The sequence below is a fragment of the Neohortaea acidophila genome (genome assembly GCF_010093505.1).
Source record: "Neohortaea acidophila strain CBS 113389 unplaced genomic scaffold BDY17scaffold_4, whole genome shotgun sequence".
Lineage (NCBI taxonomy): Eukaryota > Fungi > Ascomycota > Dothideomycetes > Mycosphaerellales > Teratosphaeriaceae > Neohortaea > Neohortaea acidophila.
Window position 1 is genome coordinate 1616255 of NW_022985513.1, and position 23437 is coordinate 1639691.

Here is a 23437-nt window from a genome sequence, read left to right on the forward strand (position 1 = left end):
AAATCCCGAGGATTCGTTGCAAGGAAAGAGCCAGTTCAGGCAGCAGGGGCGGGAGCACGCGACGCGCTTCGCGTAAATCACGTGCAAGAGGTGGGTGAATGCACGAGTGGTCAACATCAGCACAATATTGCCGCGCTCTTGCCATCAGGTGTCTGATGTTAACGGGACAATGGATCTCGGCAATATGTTGAAATGACGATCTTGGTCGGGCTTTACTGACCAAGTAGAATACCGAAATCGCTTCGCTGGGAATTCCTAGCTACATCTTCGTAGGCAATTGAGACCCACTGAACTCCCAAACGCCGTCGCTCACCAGATACTCATGTGGAACCAGAATCTCACAGCCGCGGCAATCTACATCGCAGGCCCTATACCGCCCTCGTACTCCCCTTCTCGCTCGTTGCCATCATCCACAACATCAATGCCCGGATCCGGGATAACAAAGTCCATAGCCATGAACCCCGTCCGTCTCAACTGCACCACTCGCACATCCTTCCCTTCCCGCCTCTTGTCCGCGTTCCACTTATCAATAAAAGCCTCCAGACCTTTGATCCCCGTCTTGGCCCCCGTGAAGCCCAGATCATCCCATACGAATCCCGTCACCACTCCCAACAACGTATCCGCCCACGCGCGGCTCGTGAAGGGGTCGAAAGCAGCCTTGAGCCGCGCATTGACGTTCGAAACCAGGAAACGGAAGTCCTCGTCCGTGACCAGCGGGTCGAGAATCTCCGGGTACAGGTTGGCGTATTGCGGATATAGATCCCCTGCTTGCAGCCAGTCTCTCCGAACCCGAATCACGCGTGTTGCCTTCGCTTCCGCGCTGTCCGCGGCGCAATGCGGATTTGGGTGGGGGAAGCAGGGATGCGAAGGGCCCCATTCGAATCCCTCGTCCTCTTCTTCATCACTCATTCCGCTCCGTGCTGCACTTTCTCGCGAAGTCCTGTCCTGCGCTGTATGCCCGCTTTGCGACGCTGGGAGGGGCGGGAAGGGCTCGGTAGCGTCGTGAGGGCCGGCGGCTGTTGCATTGCCTCGACTTTCACTGCGTCGAGCCGAGCGGACAGACTTCTGAGACGGTTTGCGGTTGAGGGGGATAGAGGCACGAGAACCTCGCCGTGAGTGTCCGTATTGGGATCGCGTTTCGTCGTCTAGTGGGATGGGAGGAGGGTTCGGGAGGTTGGCAGGCGAGCGCTCGGTGGAGTTTCGCGCTTCTGCCATGCCGGTGATCTTTTGAAAGGTCTCCATGATGTATGCCTCTGTGCCAGACCGCGGGGAGGGTGGTAATGGTGGGTCGTTCAGCGGCTACAAGCGAGCCAAAGACCCAGCTTCAAGAGCTGCTCATGTCGAATGATGGAGACGGGAACGCAAGGTAAAGATCTGTGCCGGGAAATTGCACGAACGGTGAGCGGCGTGCACCTGAGGTTTGACGTTGACGGACCCCGGAGGTCGATCTCCAACAAAGCTCAAACTCTAATCGCGCGAACCGATGACCGCCCTGCCGCACATCATTGCTCGAACAACCCCGACAATCTAGCTTCACCCATAGCGTTGATCCGAATCTGTAAAGTAGCAGGTTTACAGGATACACGTGCTTTTTGTCATTTTGCAATGCACCAACCGAGTTGCATACTTTAAGCTGGACGCTCCGACTCCCACCCCGCTCAGACGCAGCAGAGAATACCTGATGATGCGTGCCCAAACCCCGTTTCCACCGCGCCTTTGCAGGCCTTCCCCGAAGTTTCCCAACACCTGAGTCCTGCTCATTTCCTCTTCGATTTGTATCCACTTCCCGTCCAGACTGGATACTCAATAACTGGGACCATACGCCCTCCCGACTATCGATGGCGGTAGCTCCAGATCCTGGCCTTCATGTCGCCAGACCCGGTGGCAAAGAGCCCTCCAACGGGTGAGGGGGCGACAGAGATGACTGTGAAGAGCAAAGTCAGCGAAACAACTCCTTTGAAAAAGCCCAGCGCATTGTCAGCATACCTGAATTCTTGTGTCCTTGCAACAATAGAAGCGCGTTGCCATTCCGTGGGTCCCAGAAACGCACACCTCGGTCCTTCGAGCCGGACAAGATGTAGTTACCATCCGGGGTGGAGGCAACGCTCAGCACGAAGTCAATGTGTCCCTCGAACGTCCTCAAGCACTCCCCGCTTGTTTGGCTCATGTTCGCTCGGTCCGGGATTCTCCACAATTTGATCGTCCTGTCAAGCGAGCCCGACACCAAGTCGCGGCCATTCGGCATGAAGGCAACAGAGTAGACACTGTCTTTGTGCCCGGTCTCTCCCTCCGTTCTCATGACCAGGAAGGCATTCTGGGTATCCCAAACGCGGACACTCTTGTCAAGACTGCCGGCGGCGACATAGCGCGCGTCAGGGGACATGGCGACAGTGGTGACGCCATCTTCGATGGAGAGGCTCAGGTGGCAAGCACCGGCTTCCAAGTCCCAGATTCTGATAGTTCTATCGCCAGAGCCAGATGCGATGATCTTGCCATTGCGGGCATAGTCGAGAGAGTAGATATCCTGCTCGTGTCCGCTGAATGAATGACGGACGACTTTGTTGTAGATGTCCCAAACCTAATATCAGAATTGGTGAGTAAAGTGTACTCGGCGCCGATATCCTTTCGTCTAGACTTACGCGAATGATCTTGTCTTCTGCGCCGGTAGCGAGGTACTTCCCATCGGGACTGAAGCACACGCTCCGAATGTACAAATCGCCTTCTTGTGACACGGTGTCATCTTGCAGCTGACTGACGAGCTGCCCGGAGGCGACGTCGTAGATCTGGGCGCTACGATTGCAACCAGTAGCGACGAACTTCCCGTCGTGGCTGAATCGTACGCAGCACACCACGCTAGAGTGGTTCAGGGTGTGGACGAGCTCAATATCCAGCGAGCGTGGGACGTGGGGGTTGGGATTGTAGAGCACGTGCCAATCATCGTCACTGACGGTTTTGAGATTGGGTGGAAGCTTCTCAATCTCGAACTCCGAGAGCTGGTTACCAATGCGCTCAATCTCGGCGAGAGAGTATTGGAAGTCGGGGGCAATCTGCGCATTTCGGTCGATGGGCAGGGTGGGGCGGGCGATGCCTGCAGAAGTCGAATGAGTGCGTGCTTGGAGGTGATGATGAGAGGAGGGCCCTTCCAGGCCACGGGCGCCCAAGACGGAATTACCTTGTGCGGGAGAGGCATTCTGCAGCGATGATGGATAGCCTATGGAGTTTGTTAGCGATGGGAGGAGCGAGTGGAAGCAGCGGTAGTGCGGACGAACCATTAATACTTGGGCCCGGTGGCTGCCCGTATCCGAAGGGGTTCTGAGGCGCAGGGGCATGCTGGTTCAGGCCTGGCGGAGGCTGGCCGGCTTGCATATGGCCCGGCATGCCTGGTTGGCCTTGCTGCTCTTGCGGCGGGGCGAGGCCGGGGCCGCCTTGGCCTCCACCTGCCATTATGCCCTGGAAGAGGTTGGCGGGACCGTGGCCGATGGCCGGAGGCGGGGGCTGAGATGGACCACCATGCTGGACCTGAGGCGGCCCGCTACGCTGCTCGAGTTCGCGATGCAGCCGCGCGATCTCGTCCTCGTACCTGATCTTTCTTAGTCATTGCCGGTGCGTGCAGTGGGAGTGCGCCAACCTCTGTTTTATAGAATGGTGCGAGGCTTCGAGTTCACGCAGCCTCTGCACGACGAGGTTCATCTCGTTGGTCTGGGCCTGGACTACAACTCAAATGAGTGTCAATGACGCCGCACCTGGTGGAAGAGGGAGGGAGCATGGCGAAGGCGGAGAAACTCACGCTGGTGTTCCTGATCGTTGCTACGGCCGGCCGCCTGCGCCTCGAACTCGGCCCTCACTTGGTCCAGGAGCTCGGCAAGGCGGTTCGCGGGCTGCGCGCCGGGCGGCATGCCGCGATGTGCGTTATACATGCTGTCCTAAGCTGGGCGTGGTGTTCGCGGGACGGGCGCTGTGTTTATCGTGTGCGGTCGTGGGCAGCGCTCATCTGCAGGCAGGGCCGGCGCAGGGGACGAAGCGAGGCGGGAGGGCAAAGTGGAAATTGCGGGTGGGGAGGGAGGAGCAGGGCGTGGGTGGGTGGAAGGGATGGATGGCGGTGTCTGCGGGGGCGGGTGGGCGATGGGGGGATGGGCAGAGGGGATGCTGGACAAGTCGCGCGAAGAAGAAGGTGGAGTAAGCTGAGGATGCAGAGCCTGGGCCTAGTTATATTATTGGCGTTGTCTAACGCGACCATTTCAACGGATACAGTGCAACAACCGCGGACGCCAGGGTGGGGCCTTGCTGCAAGCCACCAAACCTTCGGCTCCATCCTGGGGAAAAGTTCTTGCGTTTCGCATCGTGACTTCCTCGCCCGAGCACCGCAGCACACCGCCAAGGGAAGCAAACTTCACTTTTCTCGTGGCACGACCTTGTCGGTCGCACAAGAAGTATCCGACTCTTGGCAAATGTTGTCTGGTGTCCCTGGCACTCTAGTAACTGCGCGGGGAATACTTGTACAACGTGCTCAACGCAGGCTTGGCTTCCTCTTACGACCAACCACGATAATGATTTTTGGAGCAAAGGTGCAGCATTGACAAGCAATCAGAAGCATGGCCAAACGTTTCTATTCACCGATACCTGTGACTAGGCTCTGGCTTGATCGTGCAAGCGCCAATGGATATCTATCCTCGCCGACAACTCCAATGATGCATGCACCCATATCCATACCCCGCCTCCTACAACACCCATCTACTACGATGCCACCCATCTAGTCATTGCGCACGGCGTTTCCCTCACTGTCCTCACCGATCGAATCTTCATCAGGTTCGGCATAGGAGCCAGCAGCGGGCTCGGCGCCCCGAGTTCGTTCTTTGATGATGTTGGACTTGTCCGCGGCGTCGGCCTCGTCAGATTCTGAATGTGACCTGTCAGCACGATGAGGTCTTAGTTCGGCGTGAGCGTGCTTACGGAGTGTGGCGCCCGAGTCGGCGGTCCCTTCATCAATGGTGTCCTCGACCTGCTCGTCGGCCTGGATGCCCTCACCCTTGTACTCGCTATCCTCTTCAGACGACATTGCTGCTATGTTGATTGGGAGATTTGATGGGTTTAGTGTAAGGTGCAGTGTGTAATAGTGGCAAGATGATTCGAACCAAACCTGGACCGACACAGCATGAATATATACACATGCATCTTCCCCGCAGATCAACGATACACTGTCAACGACGTCAACACTATTGGTTCAAGTGGTCATCCTGATGTCAGACATAGTGCGAGAGCATGGCGCCACGGATGCCTCCTCATGGCGCTCGTTGTAAAAGCCGTAGGTTTAAGCAGACGAAGCGCAGTGAAGTGAGGACGAGTAGGACGTCACGACTTTGACTAGTGCAGGAACAATCGGGGCACGTCGCTAGTACCAGATTTGATCAGATCTGGTCCCGTTGAACTGATCGCAGGTGTCCGTTCCCCATGGCTAGCATGATGATGCGTTCATGTTGTGTGGGGTAAACAGACATGCACGCACGGTTGGAAAGGTGGGTTGGTTGGGGCAAGTCGCCGCTGCAGCCTTGTTCGGGACGTCGAAGTCTAGAGCTGTGCCTTGAATTGTTGGAGGCATATAGTAATGCAAAGAAGGTGCCCACGTCTTTTCATTCCGATCAGTGCGGCTGCTTTCAGTCGTCGTTGACTCGACAACCTTCTGTGTTGTACGTAAAATACATGTACGTAAGTTGTTCTGGTGCTGGCAGTGCAAACGCGGTACACAGACGTCTCAAGGAATTCGCAGGCCGAATTGAGACTTGCACCTTTATTCCACCATCACCACCAAACATGCCTCCTCGCCCCTCTCACGACCCATTCACTGACGCGCCTTTACGACCAACCACCTCCAATGCCAATTCACTAGCAGGCAGCACGGCACTCCGCCATCAAACCTCCCAACATAGCCTGCGATCCAACGCGTCAACAACTTCCTCGCGCACTCGACAGCCACGCGACCTCTTCGCCCCGGGTCTGACGCGTCGCGCCCACACACCAAGGTTCGAGGACGAGGTACTGGCCGACAGCGACTCGGGGCAGGAGCTGGGCGGTCGCAAGCAGGCACAGGCAAGACGCACGAGACATGGGTCGCCGCAAGGCAAAGCAGGGCGAGGCAAGAGTAGGCATGACGAAGGGCAGGAATTTGTGAACCGGCAGCCTGATGGCAGCTACTTGCTTGGGGTGGCGGGTTTGGGGGACACGGTAGCCGTGCCGCAGATGAGTTTCCCTAAAACGGAGGACGAGCTGGAGCAGGAAGGTGAGGGGAGGGATTCAGTTCATGCACCCAACGCGAGACACCCGCTGACACGAGGTGCTGTAGAAGCAGACACGCACTACGGAGCAGTAGTGCGGCATTACTTTGCCTCGGGAGCATCGATCAACACCAAGGAGGACAAGAATCGTGAAGAAGGTGTGTCAAGGTGTCAGCAGAGAGGGTGATGTCGTGCTGATTCTTGCGCAGAGTACGAACAGTGTCGCCTGCCGATCCTGATGCGACTGCGGGAAAGGGTGGTGCAACAACTTGAAAGCGAGCACTGGATGTACGAGGCTACTCCCACATCCGCTCGCTCCTAAATTGGGGACGAGGATGGAATCATCTATGCCGTGTGCCCGTTTCGGCCCAGCTCTGTGTCGGCGAAGGACAGAGTAGGAGCTCACATTCATCACATGATGCCGCAGACTTCCTATCAGGCTGGGGAAGGAGCACGAGCGTTCATCACATCACCATGCGGGCGTGTTGAGTGGCATGTGACGTAAGGTCACGGTCACGATGCCCGAATCCGCGAGGGCTGCAACGAGGGAAGGAAGGAGCGGCGAGGGATCAGCCGCCTTCGTCACGGCCTGGATATGAGTGGGGGTGGGTTGACGCAGCTTCGGAGCAGCCTCCGGCCTGGGGTGGGAGCATGCAGGCGTGAGACACGGGTCTCACCATCATCCTTCCAAGCACAGCAAGATCTCACAACCCGCAACCGCACGGCGTGTGCGGGGCCCCGCAAAGGATCCTTCGCTGGCGACAAATAGAGAGGGGAGGAGATGTGCAAGGTGATGTTGCCGCTCCGGCGGTTGGCGGTCAATAAGATGGCGATCACTCGATCGAGGATTCGTGTCAAACTTCCCTCCACCTCCGGGCGCGGGCAGCGAGCTTTGGCAAAGTCTATTTCCGCATCACATGTCTGCCATGGCTCGGTCGGAGCAGCACTACGTCCAGGTCTACGATGTAATGCACTGACGAGATTGGGTCGTTGCAGAAAGCCGAGACGCTGTCTTGCCCGCATGTGCATAGCCGCGTCGACTGCTCATATCTGACAGAAAGGAAGAGCACGCTCATGCTTTGCTTCAGGGAAGGCACAATCCTCCAAGCCATGCCGGCCCTGCATTTGTCATTCCTGGCAAGTGTCCCGACAAGCCTGTCGGATGCACGTTGACATGATGAGGCTCTCGAGCTCATTGAGACCCCCGAACTCACCCGTGGCGCGTTGGTTCAGCACCTGCGGGGTTTAGCTTTGCCTGCTAAGCCGATCAGCGTATAGCCGGGCGCGGCGGTGGCCAATGGCACCGCCAACCGCAAGCCATGGCGTGTGTTTCGTGGGGCGGGCAGCGTCGTCCATCTCGATCTCTCGTCGGCATCACTGATCAACTTCCTCTCATCATCACCTGCCTCCTTCCGGGGCTTGCGGAGTAGGCTATCTGTATGCCACCCACGCCAATCCTTTCCCCGCGCCTCTCGTTCCCCCCCAACAGCCTTTCCGCCATCTCGCGATGCGCCAGAGCTCGCGTTGTCATCTTTGCCCCAGACTGACCGCATCCCAATTTCCGCCCTCGTGTGTGTGTGGCCACCTTATTAGATGCTCGTCTGCTGTCGCCTTCCGCCACCCACAGCTTCCCCACCTCTAACCATCCCATACACATACAACTATACAGCCGCGCCTCTCCTCTTGCAGTCGCGTCCACTTACAGATGCTCCGATAATAATCACCACCCCACCTTTCCCCCCGACTGTCACAAGCCCCCCTCCACCTCGATCATGGCCATTGTCCTCCCCGCCAAAAACCCGAGCAGCCTGCTCCAACGCCGCCTCAGTCAGGCGCAGTATAGCTCGATTGAGATGGCGGGCCTGATGTCGACTTTCAACATGAACTTCCGCCCGAATGCCGCCGCCGCCTCAGCAACACCCCTCCCCTTTGAATTCGGCCAGCAGTCGTCCAGCTTACAACAACCCATGCCAGCACATCCAGGCTCAATGGCTCCCGGCGATCTATTCCACCCAGCCCTCGACCGTCGCCACGCCGCAACAATCGAGACCGACGCTGCTCTCGCCATGCCCTTCACCCTAGCCAAGGACTTCAACGGAGGCAGCTTTGGCACTCTCACATGGCCTCCAACCCAAGCGTTTGTCCCACAGCCTGCCTTCTCCATCCGGCACTCGAGCGACAGCAGTGCGGCCAGCGAAGCATATATCAAATCCGAAGAAACGCCCCCCGTGCAACCCTGTCAACTGCTCTACGACGCCAGCGCCTACTCCGCCTCCTCCCTCTCCGCAACTCCCATGGAGTCGTCTGACGACCCCCGACCCGCCGTCTTCTCCACCGACATCGACACCCTCATGCGCACCATCCAAGCCAAAGCAGAGCCCAGCACATCCACAGCGGACGCGGAAGAGAGCAAGCCCCTCGACTCGAGCCCCACAAACAAGGCCAAGAAGCGCTACCTCTGCGACATCCCCGGCTGCGACAAGGCCTTTTACCAAAAAACGCACCTCGAAATCCACACGCGCGCCCACACCGGCATCAAGCCCTTCCTCTGCAAGGAGCCCGGCTGCGGCCAGCGCTTCAGCCAGCTCGGCAACCTCAAGACCCACGAGCGCCGCCACACCGGCGAGCGGCCCTACCACTGCGACATCTGCGGCAAGACGTTCGCGCAGCACGGCAACGTACGCGCCCACAAGATCGTGCACACCTCCGCCAAGCCGTTTACGTGCAAGCTCGACGATTGCAACAAGCAGTTTACGCAGCTGGGGAACCTCAAGTCGCACCAGAACAAATTCCACGTCGAGACCATTCGGAGATTAAAGGCGCGGTTCGAGAATGTCGCCGACGGAGGCGATGCGGTGGATGATTGGGAGAAGGAGATGTGGGAGTACTTCCGCGGGCTATACAAGAATTGTAACAAGGGGATCAAGGGGCGAGGAAAGGATCGGAGAATAAGCAATGCCGCCTCGGCGTCATCGATGAGCGCGCAACGCCGGGCTAGTGTGCTCAGTGCGAGCTCTTCTTGCAGTGGTCTGGCGTAACGGCAGTGGCTGGGTGTGATTGGGGTAGGATTGGGGTACTACAAAAGGATGCGTTTGATGACACACTTGATGCTTGCGATTAAGAAGAGTGGCTAATTTCGATACCCTTGGCGCGAGGGAAAGGGAACCCCGGAGGGGAGATGTACACGACCAAACGTTCATACATGAAATCAGCCTCGTTACGGCATTCAGCAACCGTTCTTCGGACTGCCATCATTCTTGTCACGTGACGCTTGCAAGATAAGCTCCGCGTCAGGCGAAAGCACCCGATATTCCTGGCGGATGGAAGATATGGAAGACGAGATGAGAGAGGGATGTTTGTACGTCATTAAATTTGGCATAGCACTGACTGAGATTACACAGAATACATTCTAGTTCCGTCGATTCAAACCGTGGTATACCCATGTAGCCCAAGACGCCTGATTTCCAAGAAAAAATCTTCCCCGTTGATTTGGGAGCCCCGTCCTCTTCCCCACCCCTCCGTCGCTATGCAGAAAGAACACTCAGCACACCATCCCCGCTACAACCCACTGTCGATCTGATCGGGCACATCCTTGCCCGTCCACGCGGCCCAGTCGCGGCACGTCTGCGCCACGGGCTTCGGGATGTGCATGGACTTGATGGCCGTCGGGTTCTCGAGAATCGACACGTACAAGCCCGCAGACACATGCCACGCGATGTGGCAGTGCAGCGGCCAGACGCCCGGGTTGTCGGCGTTGAACTGCAGCACAATGTACGAGGGCGAGGTGACGACCAGGTCGGCGTTGACCTGCGCCGGCGGCAGCAGCTGCACGTCGCGGCGCTGCGGGTTGCCGGCGTTGGTCACCGTGCCGTCCCACGTGCCGTAGCCCTCCGCGAGCACCCAGTAGTTGTGGCCGTGCATGTGCATCGGGTGGGCGCCGGTGAAGGCGTAGTTGTAGAGCACGAAGCGCACGCTGCTGGCGTTGCCGGTGCTGATGACGTTCTCCTCCGCCGGGAACACGGTCTGCCCGAGCTTCGCTTCGAGCAGGATGGGGTCGTTGTAGTCGGCGCGGAAGGTGGAGTTGTTCATGTAGAAGAGGTAGTTGGTGCCGTTGCTCGCAAAGGTGATGTCGATGTTTTGCGACATGGCGGGCGTGGTGGAGGGCGTGAGGCTGTAGTAGGGTACGGTCATGTTGAGCGGGTCGTTCATGCACGACTGGATGCTGGACTCGGGCACGGTGGAGTTGGTGGTGGGGACGGAGTTGGTGTCGGCGCCTTCGTAGTAGATGGCTGCCAGCGCCAGAGGCGAGACACCGTCGTTGTTGGTGCAGCCTGCCGGATTGGACAGGGCGTTGAGGCCGAGATCCGAGCGCATCCAGTACGACTGGCCGGCCTTGCCGGTCGCGGTGACGATGATGTCCGACCGTTGTCCAATGCCGAGCGTCACGACGTCTGTCTGGTAGGGCTTCAACGGCACGAAATCGTTCGCAATCACGGTCATGGTATGGCCGTCAATGCTGAACTTTTGCATGCCCTCGGCGCCGGCGTTGATCAGGCGTAGGCGGTAGGTCTTGCCCGATTGGAAGGTGAACTTGGAGATGCCGGCGTTGGGCGTGCACTGAAGGCCGGTAGCGTTCGCGCAGGGATACTGCGTCTAGTGTAAGCAAGTCGTCGGAAGCAAAGGGACTCGCTGTCTACTTACGTTCATCTTGCCGTTGATCAAGTTGTTATTCGACTGAGGGGGAGGCAGCTTGGCAGAAATTGGGGCCATGGCTCTGAGACTCGAGTCAGCATGGATGATGCAACGGACGACCAATCAATCGCAACGACGGAGTCGGACTTACTGCTCGAGCGTGGTGTAGTAGGACACGTGATACCAGTCGTTCAAAAGGACGGGGCCAATGTCTTCATCGTATTGCGCGTTCTCAGTCGGCCCATGGATGATCATCGCCCCGTAGATGCCACCAGTGTACTGCGCAGAGTAGTGCGAGTGGTAGAAGGACGTGCCGTACAGATCTGCTCGGAAGCGGTAGGTGAAGTTTCCCCCCGGGGCAATGGGGCACTGCACAATGCCGGGCACACCATCCATGTAGGGAGTCTCATGCTGGATCAAGCCGTGCCAGTGGATGGAGGTACCCTCATTCGGCAGGGCGTTGACCACGCTGATTTCGAAATAGTCGCCCCAGTTGGCTTCGATGGTTGGTCCAGGGTAACCCCCGTTTACGACCATGCCCGATCGCACAACGCCGTCGGGAGCAATGTTCTGCTCGGTGATGGTGAAGTTGTAGTATCGGGTGACGCCCGTCACCGGGACGTCGCCAATGCCGATGTCCGTAGGGCTATAGCCCTTGCGCCTGTGCCTTGACGCGTGTGTATCCGGCAAGAACTTTGCTAGGCGCGGCGCATCGAGCGTGCCGAGAACACTGTTGCCGTTTGTGACATCTTGGCCGAGTCGAGGGGACAGTGAGTCGCCCAGAGGGATCCATGCTGGCTTGTGATAAGAAATCGCCAACGCGGACCCCAGCATTAATGCGCCAAGTAAGAGATGTGCTGCCATTGTGACGAAGAAGTCGTATAAGGATGAGATTGATGAGCGAGAGACTTTGCCCCAACAGGGGAGACAAGCGACGTATTAAAAGGAAAAGGCTGCAACGGCCGACAATGACGAGTGAACGAATGTGGGAAACGAGAGTGATGGGGCTGAAATGCGACGAGGTGGGAAGAGGCGGTTCAGGTATATACAAACACCAACAACCCACCGGCGAGGGAGTGGAGACTATCTATAGCGGAGCCAGCCAGGGTGTCGCGTGTGCGCGAGGGTCGCCGGAGCAGGCGAGCAATCGATGCGACGAATCGCGTTTCATCGCCATTCCAGGCGGGCGCAAGACAGCCGCGGGCTGGCATGGCAGCAGTGAGAAGACGTCGGACTATCCAAGGCTATTTTTTTCCCTCGACCCTCGTGTCGAACCCTGGTAGCCGTGGCGCAGAGCCTTTCCAATTTTAGCCGCGCTGGGGCGATAGAGTGGGCCGGTGGAGCAGGGATTGGCCTGCGCTGGTTCCCAATTCGGCAAGCGGGGCCAAGCGCAAACGTCGGGCCGTCGCAGGAGCCTTGCTAGCCCGTATCAGCCGTTTGGGACCGACCGCATTCCAGGAGAAATCACGAAATGTTTTTGTCTCACACGCCCACGGCCTCGGAGTCGCGGATCCGGCCAATTCCCAATATGTCACACAATTTCACTCATTAACGTCCATGCCGTTGCCTCCCGACAATCTAAACGGTGTGCGTCAGTCGTCGAGCATATCCCCAGCCTTCGATGTCGTGCCCTGCGGCTGCAGCGGCCCAATAGTGCCCGCTGCACTCCCGGAGAATTGAAGGGCTGCGCTCCCCGAGGCTGTAAAAGCATCGCCACATTGGTTTAGGGCAGACGCAAAAGGGCTCGGCGTACCTTGGCTGCCTCGCTTCTGGGATCTCCAGTCAGCTGTTCAGCCACTGCAGAAGCCTCTTTCTCTCTCTATTCGCTCACTGGCCTGCTTGGCCGTTTGTCCGACCGTCTAGAACTCGCGACAATCGCCCGTTGAAATGAGCGGCTTCACATCATCAGCCCGGCACCTCGACCGTTGGAGGGTGACGTTGCCCTCGGTATCTGATCGCGAGACCGCATCGTATTGCCGCCTCCCGACAACGGCTGCGTAAGGATTTGCGACAATTTTACCAGAGTAAGACGCAATGACTACAGTATTGGAGAAGATCCACCCCTGAAATGAACAAGTCGAGGAAATGCTGCGACGACGACATAGGGTCCGCTGGAATGTTCCGATGTACCCACAAAATGTACTCCTTTCTTTCAGCACAGGCTGCTGGGGGCCAAGATTCCGGTGCAGGCGCACAGCGCCGACCGATCACGATGGCTATTGGCGCATCTTTCTCCCTCTTGCATTTCTGTTGGGGCTGCGCGACGGAGCAATTGGGATCGGAGGCACCGCAGTCTGCCGTCTCTTGTCGTTCACGCCACCATGTTGACGTTGACATCTCCGCGCACTGCTTCCCACGGTACAGGTCCTGGTAATTTCCTTTACCTTTCCAGATCACGGAACCACGGGACCAAGCTTTCTCCCAAGGTTTCCGCGGCTAGCACAGCACGTGTTCGATAAAGGTTATTTGGAAAACACACGGGGGGGCTCTCATCACTTGCGCCATCGACATGCAGTCTAGACCCCGGCTCATATCTGCACACCCCAGAAGTCGACGATCCCGGTCCAGGCTTGCTGCAGGATCAGATAGCGATAATCTCGCCGCCGCGGGGTGCTGACCCGACCGGATGACACCCTCACAGTTCGACATACACACCATTGGATGAAAGCAGACGCTTCTGCAGATCTGCCCTCTCGGCCGTAATACTCGGTCTTATCACAGGGTCTCAGCAATCCTCCGGCGCGCCTGACATTTTCGCGCACGCGCGCAACTGCATCCTGTCGTACCGCAGGCCGTCTGCGGCTGACATGTTAGATGATGCCTGTATTGAATCCTGTCAGCAGCATGCGCATACCTATGTCATTGGCCACAATGTCGCGTGGCTGCCATCACCCGACGTTACTCTTCCTTCCATACGGTCCCCGCCGTGAAAGGTAGGCGATTGCTCGCCATGTATTCCGTGATTCCGATGGGGGTCTGCCGATGGAAAGCCTCGCCTTTGCCAACGGCGATTTACAATCCAAATTCATCTGCTTACCACCCCTCACCCCTTAAGCGACGTCGTATTTGTCGTGGATCTGATTTCTCATTGTCTTTACGTAGGTCGCGCTACCCCTTGATGCAAAAAGTGGGGTCCGCGGCATGTCGCAGATGTCTGAGACACGGGGTCGGCGTGTAAGAGGTACCTGAGGCAACCAGGGGCAATGGGCGCGCGCGCAGGAGACAGGAGTCAAGCTTTGAAGGCACACTCTTAGATTCTGTTGAAAATGCGGGTCAAAATGCCTTGTGTTGAGGGTTAGGGTGAAAGGTGAGATGTGAGATGTGAGATGTGAAAATTGTACAGGAGTGGGTTTCGACAGCATTTCAATGAGAGACTAGAGTGAGGGGCTGCACTAGATACAACTCGTGCAAGAGCACGCGCGGGTGAAGGCATGAAGATCATCCGAAAATTATCCGTCTCACGCAGATTCAAAATCACTGCGGCAAAGAAGAGCAAATCGTGCATTGAGGAGACCGAGAGAAGCAGTCTAGGCTGCGGCGGCAACAGCGCGCTGGACCTGAGGGGTCTCTTGCTCAAGAACGTGCTCGAGCACGCCCAGGGCGCCTTGTCCGGCCTTCAAGCCCTTCTCAATCTCCGTCAAGCCGAGCTGCTCGTTTGTCCACAGTGGCTCGGGAAGCTGGGGTTTGGCAACGCCAACGCCGATGAAGCCGCCCTCGCGAGCCCAGTCGGAGGTGCGCTTGATCTTTAGCTCGCTCCACACGCTGTCCAGAGCCTGGGCGAGGTGGTCGCGGTAGTGCTTGACGTGTCCGGGCGTGGGGGTGATGCGGAGACGCTCCTCTCCCACGGGCACGGTGGGGTAGTTGATGGCCTGCACGTAGATCTGGTGCTTCTCGAGCAGCAGGTCGGAGGCTTGCTTGGCGAGCTCGGCGCTGCCGACCAAGCAGGGAACGATGTGCGAGGGGTTGGGAATGACGGGGATGTCCAGTGCGCTCAACTGCTCCTTGACGGCACGGGTGTTGAGCTGCTGGAGACGGCGGTCGCCCAAGTAGTTGGTTTGGTACTCGATTGCGACCTTGGCTCCAGCCATAGTGGCGGGAGGCAGAGAAGTGGTGAAAATGAAGCCCGGAGCAAGGGAGCGGACGGTGTCGACCATTTTGGCGGAACCAGCAATGTAGCCACCCACGCATCCGTAGCCTTTGGCAAGAGTGCCGGTGATGATGTCCACGCGGTCCATCACCGTACCCTTGGTCTCGCCACCATTGGCGTACACTTCGTAGTCCAGATGTTCGGCCACGCCGGCGCCGTTTGGTCCGTACATGCCCACGGCATGGACTTCGTCCAAAAAGGTGATTGCGCCGTACTTGTCGGCCAAGTCACAGATGGCTTCGATTGGGCCGACGCTGCCGCACATGCTGTACACGCTCTCAAAGGCGATGATCTTGGGGGTGTCCGCGGGCAAGGAAGCCAGCTTGTTCTCGAGATCAGTCATATCATTGTGCTTGAAGACAATCTTCTTCGCTCCGGAGTGGCGGATGCCCTGAATCATCGAGGCATGATTCATGCTGTCGCTGAGAATGACGCAGTTGGGCAGCTTGCTGCCGAGGGTCGCGAGGGTGGCATCATTGGCGACGTAGCAGCTGGAGAAGACAAGGCCAGCTTCTTTGGCATGCAGCTTGGCCACGGTGGCCTCGAGCGCAACGGCATGCTGGTTGTGGCCGGAAATGTTCCTCGTGCCGCCGGCACCGGCGCCGTACTTGTCCAGAGTCTCGTGCATTTGCTTCAGAACGTGTGGGTTGCGGCCCATGCCCAGATAATCGTTGGAGCACCAAACGGTCACTCGCTCCTCCGGGGTCGCCATGTGGGCCTGAGGGAAATCTTGGGCCAGGCGGTTGATGTTGTTGAAATAGCGGTAGCTCTTGTCCTTGTGCTTCTTGTCCAACTCATTCGTGTAGAAGCCCTCGTAGTCAAAGTTGGCGGCGGCTCCACGAGCACCGTGGGTGGCGGTGGCGGCAGCGGCGGCATTGGACTTGGGAGGAGCAAAGGGAGCGTGCTCACGGCCGGTAGCTGGGACGTCGACGGCTTGAGCTCCCTTGCTGGCGGTGGTGTGCAGCTTGGCCTTGGAGTTGGCGTGGTACGCACGGGATCCGCCGAAAGCGCCAGCAATGGCGGCGTTGCCGATGCGAGCGCTCTGAGCGGCGCCGACGCGGGCGGAGGACTGGGCCATGGCTTTGCCCATGATGGGGCAGCGACGAGCAATGATTTGCAAGTTGGACATGGCCCCGCCGCCGGGGGCGGAGTGCTTGACGGCGGCGCTGGTGGACAGGCAGCGCAGGGTAGCGGGCGAAGTTTTCTTCAAGAAGGGGCACATGGTGCGCGACTGGCGCAGAAGGGCCTCCATGGTTGGACGTGGGTGAATGGTATGCAGTGATGGAGTGAAATTGTTATGCTGTGAGGATGATGGAATTCTTTTCCAAGGGGGAAGGGAGAGGTGTTGTTTCGTGGGAGATGATGGCGGAGGAGGCGCGGATGTGCCTCCATCCGTTCAAGCGTTGGCCCAATTTGTCGAGAATGCGGAGAAGAGGAAGCCCTGAACCAATGAGGACCGACGCATTACTCGCTTATTGATAGGCTATTACTGTAACAGCGCTCTAATGCAAGTCGTCATTGGACCGGGATGCTGATCATCCTGACGGAAATGGTGTCAAGTCCGTGCTGCAGTCGGCAGTCACCGTCGCTCGCGGGGATGGATGGATGGCAGTTGCAGCCTCAGGCAGCCAGCATCACAAGTCACGTGTATGTTGCGTCGAATTCCTCTCGGGCAGAATGGCTGGCAGAATGTTTACCCGACAGCGATGGAAAACGGTGCCGCTCACACCCTCCCACACCCCACCTTCTCACGTGCGGCGTGCGTGGGGACCTGCGGGGCACCGCACCGCATCGGCAGAGGGACAACGCCCTCCTCCTACGCCTTGGAAGCTGCCCGAGATGAATTGCCGTCTTCCAGCCCTTTACCACCTCCATCTGGACTAAGCAGGGTTGCAATCGAAGGATAAGTAGCGCCTCCTTCCTGCCGTCGTCTTACTCTACTCCTCTTCCTCTCCCACTTCCTCCTCCAATCTCTATTCTGCTGCAACAACTTACTGTGTATCATCAGCTCAAGAATCTTACCATCTTCCACTGACAACACGCAACCATGGGCGCCGATCACAAATATGATCCCAACTTCACCCAGCTGGTCATCGACACATGTGGGCCCAAGACCAGTCCGCGGATGAAGCAGGTCTTCTCCGCCATGATGCGCCATCTCCACGACTTCGCGCGGGAAATTGATCTGACTCCCGAGGAATGGCTGGCGGGTGTCAAGTTCCTGAACGAGACCGGCAAAATCTGGGCGGACTCAGACGGCAAGCGCAACGAGATGCACAGATTATCCGACATCACCGGACTGGAATCGTGAGTCCTGACAAAATGCCTCCCCTTCCCTGTCAGCCACTGACACCCCACAGCCTCGTGACAGAAATCGCAAACTACGTCCAATCCGACAACCCCAACTACATCCCCACCTCCGCCGCCATCCTCGGCCCCTTCTGGTCCCCCAATGCCCCATGGCGACAACTCGGCGACACCATCATCCAAGACAAGCACGAGGGCACCGTCACCTACATGCACGGCATCGTCCGCGACCTGAACACACAGAAGCCCATTCCCAACGTCACCTTTGACATCTGGCAGGCGAGCAGCAATGGCAAGTACGACTTCCAGGACCCGGACAACCAGACAGACAACAATCTTCGCGGCAAGTTCAAGACGGATGAGAATGGCGAATACCGTCTCTACTGCCTCCGACCCACCGCCTACTCCCTTCCGACCGATGGCCCCTCATATCAGCTTCTCTCCGCTCTGGACAGACATCCGATGCGACCAGCGCATATTCATTTGATGGTGAGTTACAACCTCTCCCACCGTCCGACCTTGATTCCATCTCCTAACACTAGACCAGGTCACGCACGACGACTATAAGCCCGTCATCACCCAAATCTACCCCAAGGACGACCCGTGGCTGTCCACCGACACCGTCTTCGCCGTCAAGGACGACCTTGTTGTCGACTTCGTACCCATCAAAGAGGTGCCAAAGGTCATGGGCGAGCACAAGGGACCTGGCGGGGCGGCGACAAAAGAGTTGACTTTGGACATTGTGTTGGCTCCCACTGGAAAGAAGGGGCATGCCGAAGTGGTGGAGAAGAACTGAGAGGAAGCTTGATATACCACATTGTCGTTGGCTTTTTGTATTCGGGTGGGAAAAGCACCATTTCAGCGAATCTACACAGGCGTCGGTCACAATGGATCATTCCTTGTTCTTCACGTGACATCAGGTGAGACTTGATCGTCGCATTCACTTCCGTCACTCACTTGTGTCCTTGACCTTCACACTCACTGCCAACGCGTTCACAACACACGTCATTCCTAGCCTCACGTGTGACTATATTTCTCTTCCTTCCTCTTCCCCTCTTTCCTCTTCTCTTCTGCTTACATCAAGACACTATCACCACCTCTCACCTCGTTCGTGCTCTACCATGGCAGACGCAAACATGGCCGAAGACACAGAGGTCTTCGACCTCACCCACGACGAAGACGCAGCCCACTCATCCACCCAGCTCGGCTCGGCAAACGGCAGCACCGCAGAACGCAAGCGCAAAGCCGCAGAGAGCACGCAGTATGGCACTGAAGACATGAGCGGCGAGCAAGTCGAGCAAGAGGTTTCGGAGTACTCCAACACGCCTGCTAAGAGAGCGCGCGTCTTCGATTCGTTCGAGGGGATGGATGACTCTGCGCAAGCTGGGGAGGATGGATTTCGTGCTCGTAACCCGTTTACTCACTTTGGGGACGACACTCGTGATGCAGATCGGTTTGCGCATCCCCCTGGCTCTGAGGATAACGCTCGTGGAGCTTCAAACCGGTTCAATCTTCCTTCTGGCTCAAACGACACCCGTCGAGATGCAGACCGCTTCGCTCACCCCCTTGGCTCTGAGGACGATGGGCGTCGAGCTCTGAACCCATTTGCTCATCCCTCCGCCTTCGGGGACGATACTCGTCAGGACGCAGACCAGTCCGCTCATTCCTCCGGCTCTGACAATGACCCTCATGCTACTTTCTCCGGCTTCACTCTGCCCTCTAGCTCAAACAACACCCGTCAAGACGCAGACCGCTTCGCCTATCCCCCTGGCTCTGGCGACAAGACTCGTGGGCCTCCAAACCGTTTCACTCTTCCCTCGAGCTCCGAGGATGAAAACCGCGGCGCTCCAACTCGTTTTGCTCATCTGCCCAGCTCAAAGGACGACATCCGCGGTGCTCCAAACCGCTTCGCTCACCTCTCTGGCTCCAAGGACGACAACCGCGATGCTCCAAGCCGCTTCAGCAACCATCCGTCTCACTCGGGCGATGAGAGTCCGCGCAGCAAGCTCGACTACGAGGCTTTCACCAACATGCCGGCGGCTTCGGTCGGGCGGCGCAAGGCGAAAGGCGACATGCTACCTCCATCTCAGCCCGTAGCGGCTCGATCCAAGTTCCAGCTCAGTCGCGGGGAGCACATCGGCAATCGCAAGCAATATCGTCCATTGGCACCCTACCCAGAGAACACGACTCTGCTGTCCAAGGACACAAACAGAATGTCGAAACACCGCGACGCATACCTGCAACACCGCAACCCACACCCAACTACCACAACCCACGCACAGCAAGCCTATGACCGCGGCTACCACGCCAACACCCACAACCAATACCGCCCGCAAATCCCCATCCCCACGCTCCCCGCCTCCATCACCGACCGCGCAACAGACTGGCCCTCCCTCTTCGCAACCCTCAACACCATACCCGACCTCCTGCGCACCGTCGCCGCCGAGCTCGAGCAGCCCTTCCTCGCTATGGATCACCGCTGCACTCTGCTTGACCGCCGCGTGCACGAAGTCGAGAGGGAGAATGCGGCGCTGGGGCGCGAGGTGGAGGCTTTGAGGAGGATGATTGGGGGGTTGGAGAGCAGGGTTGGGCGGAAGATTGCGGGGTTGGTGGAGTTTGTTGAGGGTGGTCGGGGGAATGGACTGGGAGAGGGGGAGAAGGAGGGGAGGGGAGAGTTTGTTTATGGGGGGTTGCCGGGTGTGCATTGAGTGGTGATGGGGTTTGGGAAAGGAGATAACGTAGGAGGCAGTTCGACAGAGCTGGGATCATGAGAGCGTGAATAACAGGACGGTTTCGGAGATCATGGGGAGTAAGGAGCTCCTCAGTGCGTATCAGTATCGTACATAGGAGCAGTGTTGCGGGCTTCATAAAGCGCCGCCGACCAACGATACGATCCACATGGCTACTCTCACATGCAATCCCACCCTCCTTTCCGCCTTTGCATAGTCATCTGGGGTCATGGGCGTAGCATATTCCTGCAGCCACTTCTCTTCCTCGCCCAGCCTTCGCTTCAGGTCCTCGTTCTTCGTCACAATCAGCGTGTTCGCTTCGAGATCCAGCGAGTAGCTCCTCTTTGTGTAATTGGAGCTTCCAACGACGCTAATGCTGGGATGCTGGTCGCCGGGAAGGGTCACCCAAATGCCCTTGGCATGGTACGTCCATCCGCCAGGCGTGTTGACGGTCCCTTTGCGCCATTCCTGCACGGAGATGCGGTCGTCTAGACCAGAGCGGTATACGGAGTCCAGGAAGCGGCGAGAGAGGTATGTGTAAGCGGCGGGAAGGAGACCGCTTACCCCTTTGCTGCCATAGAAGCCGTTTGCCCATGGTGAAGCTGCAACCACGGTGGCTGAGGCGGGGTTGGATTGGAGCAGGAGACGCCGCACCTCTGGCGTCATGTTGAAATATCCCGCCGTGAACGTCCATTTGCATCCTGCAAAGGCGGGTTGCCCGAGCTTCTGCAGGATGTTGAGGAGGGCTGGGAGCTCGGTGGAGGTGTCTGGATTGAGGAGCGGTGTCATTTGCGAGAGCGGATAGATTTGCGTGTCGGTGACCTTTTCGGACACCGCTGCTGCGTCGGGGCGGGGTGCCAGTAGAGGCGCGAGCACCTTCGTGGCGGAGGCGATGTAGCCCTTGGGATCTTTCAGAGGCTCCGGGTGTGTGTTATTCTCTGGCCAGTCGAGTGTAAAGCCGCTCGGCTCGGTGGCGGACGAGTTGACGCGGTAACTCAGCTTGCACACCGCACGATGGATCCGATGGAAGTAGTCGGTGACCTCCGCCGACTTGATGATATGGTATCGGTCTTGTCTGTTGGTGAAGTAGTCGTCGGACAGGTTTGCGCCAGACATGATGATCTCATCATCGACGGCGTACAGCTTCATATGTTGAAGGCCCCATCCCTCGTTGATGCGCTTGGGCAAGAGGCGTTTTCGAATGCCCGTGAGGTTGGGCGTGTGGAACATGCGCACCTCCACCCGATCCGGTCCAAAGGTCTGCACGAGCGAGGCCAACAAGCTCGCGCATGATGGGTTGGGAGCCTCGCGCGTTCCGCGAAGCGCATCGGTGAGGATGGAGACCTTCAAGTCGGGATTCGTCTTCAGCGCCACTCGGATTGCTTCAATCTGGCATGTGTTAGTCCCGAATTCAAAGCGGGCTGCAAGTAACGAACCAATTTGTATTCGGTCTTGCCGACGTATAGAGTGGACAGATAGATTCGCGTCTGAGCTCGCAATATCTTGTTCTGCAGGATCGGATTTAGCAATGAATGGGAGCTCGAGATGGATGTGGGACGCTGAACCATACCTTCAAGACACTATAAAAGTCACTCGGAGACTGAAGAATCTCGATGGAGTCGGCGGAAACATCGAAGCGAGGGCATAGCTTATCCAATTCCGAGGTGATGCTGGCGAGAGGAGAAAGGGCAGAAGCAGGCTGAGCTGGTGGTGGTGTTGGAGCTGCAGAGCTCAGCGTCCGCCTCTGGAAGGAGCCATATCTGTTGCGACAACTGCGTCTCGCGACCCGGAGATCTCTGCAGAGCCTCAAGCCCGTCACGGCGCGTCGAGTGAGCATCGAAAGATCATTATCTGTGGAGGGTCGTCAAGGTGCAGCAGGAGTTCATGTTGGGTGGAAAAGGTTAGGGTTATCCCAACCCTAAGACGCTAGCCGCGACTCCCCTCCGCTTCTCCTCTGCATCACGGGACATAACTCCGACTTCCACTCGTCCACCTTCCGCCGAGGCAGTGAAGACACCATGTCGACCATCATGCGCACTTTGCGCAACCTGCGAAGCATTGGCTTGAAGGTAAGAGGGCTGCGCGGAGTGGCGATCGCGATAGCAGAGCTGACGAGTGTTAGGAATACGGCCATCAAATGCAGGTACGCACGCTCCTCCGCCAGCACCATTGACCTCGGACAGCGGCTGACATTGGCCCACGACGCTCAGTATATGGGTATGCTTCACATGCGACAGTGAAAAGAGAAGACATCTACGGCAGGGGAAGCTGAACCGAGGAAACAGGTGACACCAAGCGCGGAACGTTGATTGCCATGGACAAGTACGGCAACAAGTACTTTGAGAATGTGGAGGAAGATCTGCCGCGTACGCATTGAGCGCCTTGCGAGTCTGGGGGGAGCAAAGTTGACATGGCACAGTGCGGACACGATGGGTGGATTACAAGGATCATGAGTTCGACCCGTACGTCCGACAATGTCTCGGGAAGCACGTGCTGTAGCTCTACTGACACATGGCACAGTTCTCAGATAGAGCCCGGATGGTAAGGGATATCATCGCGTCCTGGGCTGCGCAGCGATGCTGACTTGGCATGCACAGGCACGCGTGGATGTCGTACATGGTGGATAAGCCGCCGTCCCAAGACCGGATTATGCAGCGACAGGAGCGGATATGGGAGCCCACCGCCCACGTGCCCAACATGACGGCGTCCAAGAGCTCCTTCCGAACATACAACACGTATGTCATACTAGATCCTTGCCAGGGCGTGTGCAAGATCGTTAATGTTTTGCAGAACGAAGAACAAGTATCAGGCATGGCTACCTGAAGCTGCGCCGCGACGATAGGATATCATCGCAGTGCGCGGAGGACGGCGTGAGGGATCGTGTGGAATGACGAGACTCGAGTACTTATCTTATTGCTCAATTGAAGATATCAACGCACGCATGCCTGCGAGCCCAGGGTTCACCATCCCTTCAACATTGACAGCACCACCTCTTCATCCAGTTGTACCTATGCACAATGCAACATGATTGTTCCCAGTTCTTTGACAAAGTCTGATCGAGCGCTGGCTGTGCTGGATGAAGGCAAGCCAGGCGAATGCTGGTCAGCTTCTGGGTGACTCACGAACTTGCGCCACGAAACTAAACAGAGCTACAAGGCTTAGGTGCATGTAGCAGGCAGAATGGCGCATTGAGAGTGTCCAGGATCACCCAGAGCTAGCAAACTTTTGCTGGCGGTCGCTCACTTAAGCCGACGGGCGGGCGAGGGTCATGCCATCAATATGAGTCTTGAGGA

At 57.7% G+C, this 23437-nt stretch overlaps 12 protein-coding genes across 12 annotated transcripts; 5 read left to right on the forward strand and 7 right to left on the reverse strand.

Annotated features, from left to right (window-relative positions):
• Positions 1–354: 354 nt before the first annotated feature.
• BDY17DRAFT_249555 (Golgin subfamily A member 7/ERF4 family-domain-containing protein) lies at positions 355–909 on the reverse strand (the record flags this gene model as incomplete). Its single annotated transcript, XM_033730992.1, has 1 exon — positions 355–909. The coding sequence occupies one exon, from the start codon at positions 907–909 to the stop codon at positions 355–357; it is 555 nt and encodes a 184-aa protein (XP_033591139.1).
• A 527-nt stretch (positions 910–1436) lies between these two features.
• BDY17DRAFT_131113 (transcriptional repressor TUP1) lies at positions 1437–4211 on the reverse strand. Its single transcript, XM_033729412.1, has 7 exons — positions 3788–4211; positions 3629–3716; positions 3270–3580; positions 3173–3211; positions 2640–3088; positions 1987–2578; positions 1437–1924 (listed from the first exon to the last, which is right to left on the reverse strand). The coding sequence occupies exons 1-7, from the start codon at positions 3915–3917 to the stop codon at positions 1833–1835; spliced, it is 1701 nt and encodes a 566-aa protein (XP_033591140.1). The 5' UTR covers positions 3918–4211; the 3' UTR covers positions 1437–1832.
• A 539-nt stretch (positions 4212–4750) lies between these two features.
• BDY17DRAFT_323415 (uncharacterized protein) lies at positions 4751–5056 on the reverse strand (the record flags this gene model as incomplete). Its single annotated transcript, XM_033737005.1, has 2 exons — positions 4751–4896; positions 4951–5056. 2 exons carry the CDS (start codon positions 5054–5056, stop codon positions 4751–4753), a joined length of 252 nt encoding a protein of 83 aa, XP_033591141.1.
• Positions 5057–5808: 752 nt separating this feature from the next.
• BDY17DRAFT_323416 (uncharacterized protein) lies at positions 5809–6591 on the forward strand (the record flags this gene model as incomplete). The annotated part of the gene is made up of 3 exons (XM_033737006.1): positions 5809–6274; positions 6338–6427; positions 6479–6591. 3 exons carry the CDS (start codon positions 5809–5811, stop codon positions 6589–6591), a joined length of 669 nt encoding a protein of 222 aa, XP_033591142.1.
• An 807-nt stretch (positions 6592–7398) lies between these two features.
• BDY17DRAFT_131217 (uncharacterized protein) lies at positions 7399–7932 on the reverse strand. The gene has a single exon (XM_033729413.1). It carries the CDS (start codon positions 7820–7822, stop codon positions 7499–7501), a length of 324 nt encoding a protein of 107 aa, XP_033591143.1. The 5' UTR covers positions 7823–7932; the 3' UTR covers positions 7399–7498.
• Positions 7933–8620: 688 nt separating this feature from the next.
• On the forward strand, positions 8621–9307 carry BDY17DRAFT_248363 (uncharacterized protein; the record flags this gene model as incomplete). Its single annotated transcript, XM_033730904.1, has 1 exon — positions 8621–9307. One exon carries the CDS (start codon positions 8621–8623, stop codon positions 9305–9307), a length of 687 nt encoding a protein of 228 aa, XP_033591144.1.
• Positions 9308–9827: 520 nt separating this feature from the next.
• BDY17DRAFT_249102 (laccase I) lies at positions 9828–11795 on the reverse strand (the record flags this gene model as incomplete). Its single annotated transcript, XM_033730952.1, has 3 exons — positions 9828–10916; positions 10971–11043; positions 11113–11795. 3 exons carry the CDS (start codon positions 11793–11795, stop codon positions 9828–9830), a joined length of 1845 nt encoding a protein of 614 aa, XP_033591145.1.
• Positions 11796–14201: 2406 nt separating this feature from the next.
• BDY17DRAFT_295921 (5-aminolevulinate synthase) lies at positions 14202–16663 on the reverse strand. The gene has a single exon (XM_033733378.1). It carries the CDS (start codon positions 16358–16360, stop codon positions 14489–14491), a length of 1872 nt encoding a protein of 623 aa, XP_033591146.1. The 5' UTR covers positions 16361–16663; the 3' UTR covers positions 14202–14488.
• A 492-nt stretch (positions 16664–17155) lies between these two features.
• BDY17DRAFT_316383 (Intradiol ring-cleavage dioxygenase) lies at positions 17156–18211 on the forward strand (the record flags this gene model as incomplete). The annotated part of the gene is made up of 3 exons (XM_033736009.1): positions 17156–17415; positions 17469–17904; positions 17963–18211. The coding sequence occupies 3 exons, from the start codon at positions 17156–17158 to the stop codon at positions 18209–18211; spliced, it is 945 nt and encodes a 314-aa protein (XP_033591147.1).
• A 186-nt stretch (positions 18212–18397) lies between these two features.
• BDY17DRAFT_131405 (uncharacterized protein) lies at positions 18398–20201 on the forward strand. Its single transcript, XM_033729415.1, has one exon. The coding sequence runs from the start codon at positions 18537–18539 to the stop codon at positions 20121–20123; it is 1587 nt and encodes a 528-aa protein (XP_033591148.1). The 5' UTR covers positions 18398–18536; the 3' UTR covers positions 20124–20201.
• BDY17DRAFT_279218 (uncharacterized protein) lies at positions 20048–22075 on the reverse strand. The gene is made up of 3 exons (XM_033732024.1): positions 21715–22075; positions 21581–21652; positions 20048–21533 (listed from the first exon to the last, which is right to left on the reverse strand). The coding sequence occupies exons 1-3, from the start codon at positions 21979–21981 to the stop codon at positions 20280–20282; spliced, it is 1593 nt and encodes a 530-aa protein (XP_033591149.1). The 5' UTR covers positions 21982–22075; the 3' UTR covers positions 20048–20279.
• A 39-nt stretch (positions 22076–22114) lies between these two features.
• BDY17DRAFT_295924 (NADH ubiquinone oxidoreductase subunit NDUFA12-domain-containing protein) lies at positions 22115–23437 on the forward strand. Its single transcript, XM_033733379.1, has 8 exons — positions 22115–22213; positions 22267–22287; positions 22355–22361; positions 22430–22510; positions 22564–22606; positions 22665–22685; positions 22742–22879; positions 22935–23437. Exons 1-8 carry the CDS (start codon positions 22163–22165, stop codon positions 22984–22986), a joined length of 414 nt encoding a protein of 137 aa, XP_033591150.1. The 5' UTR covers positions 22115–22162; the 3' UTR covers positions 22987–23437.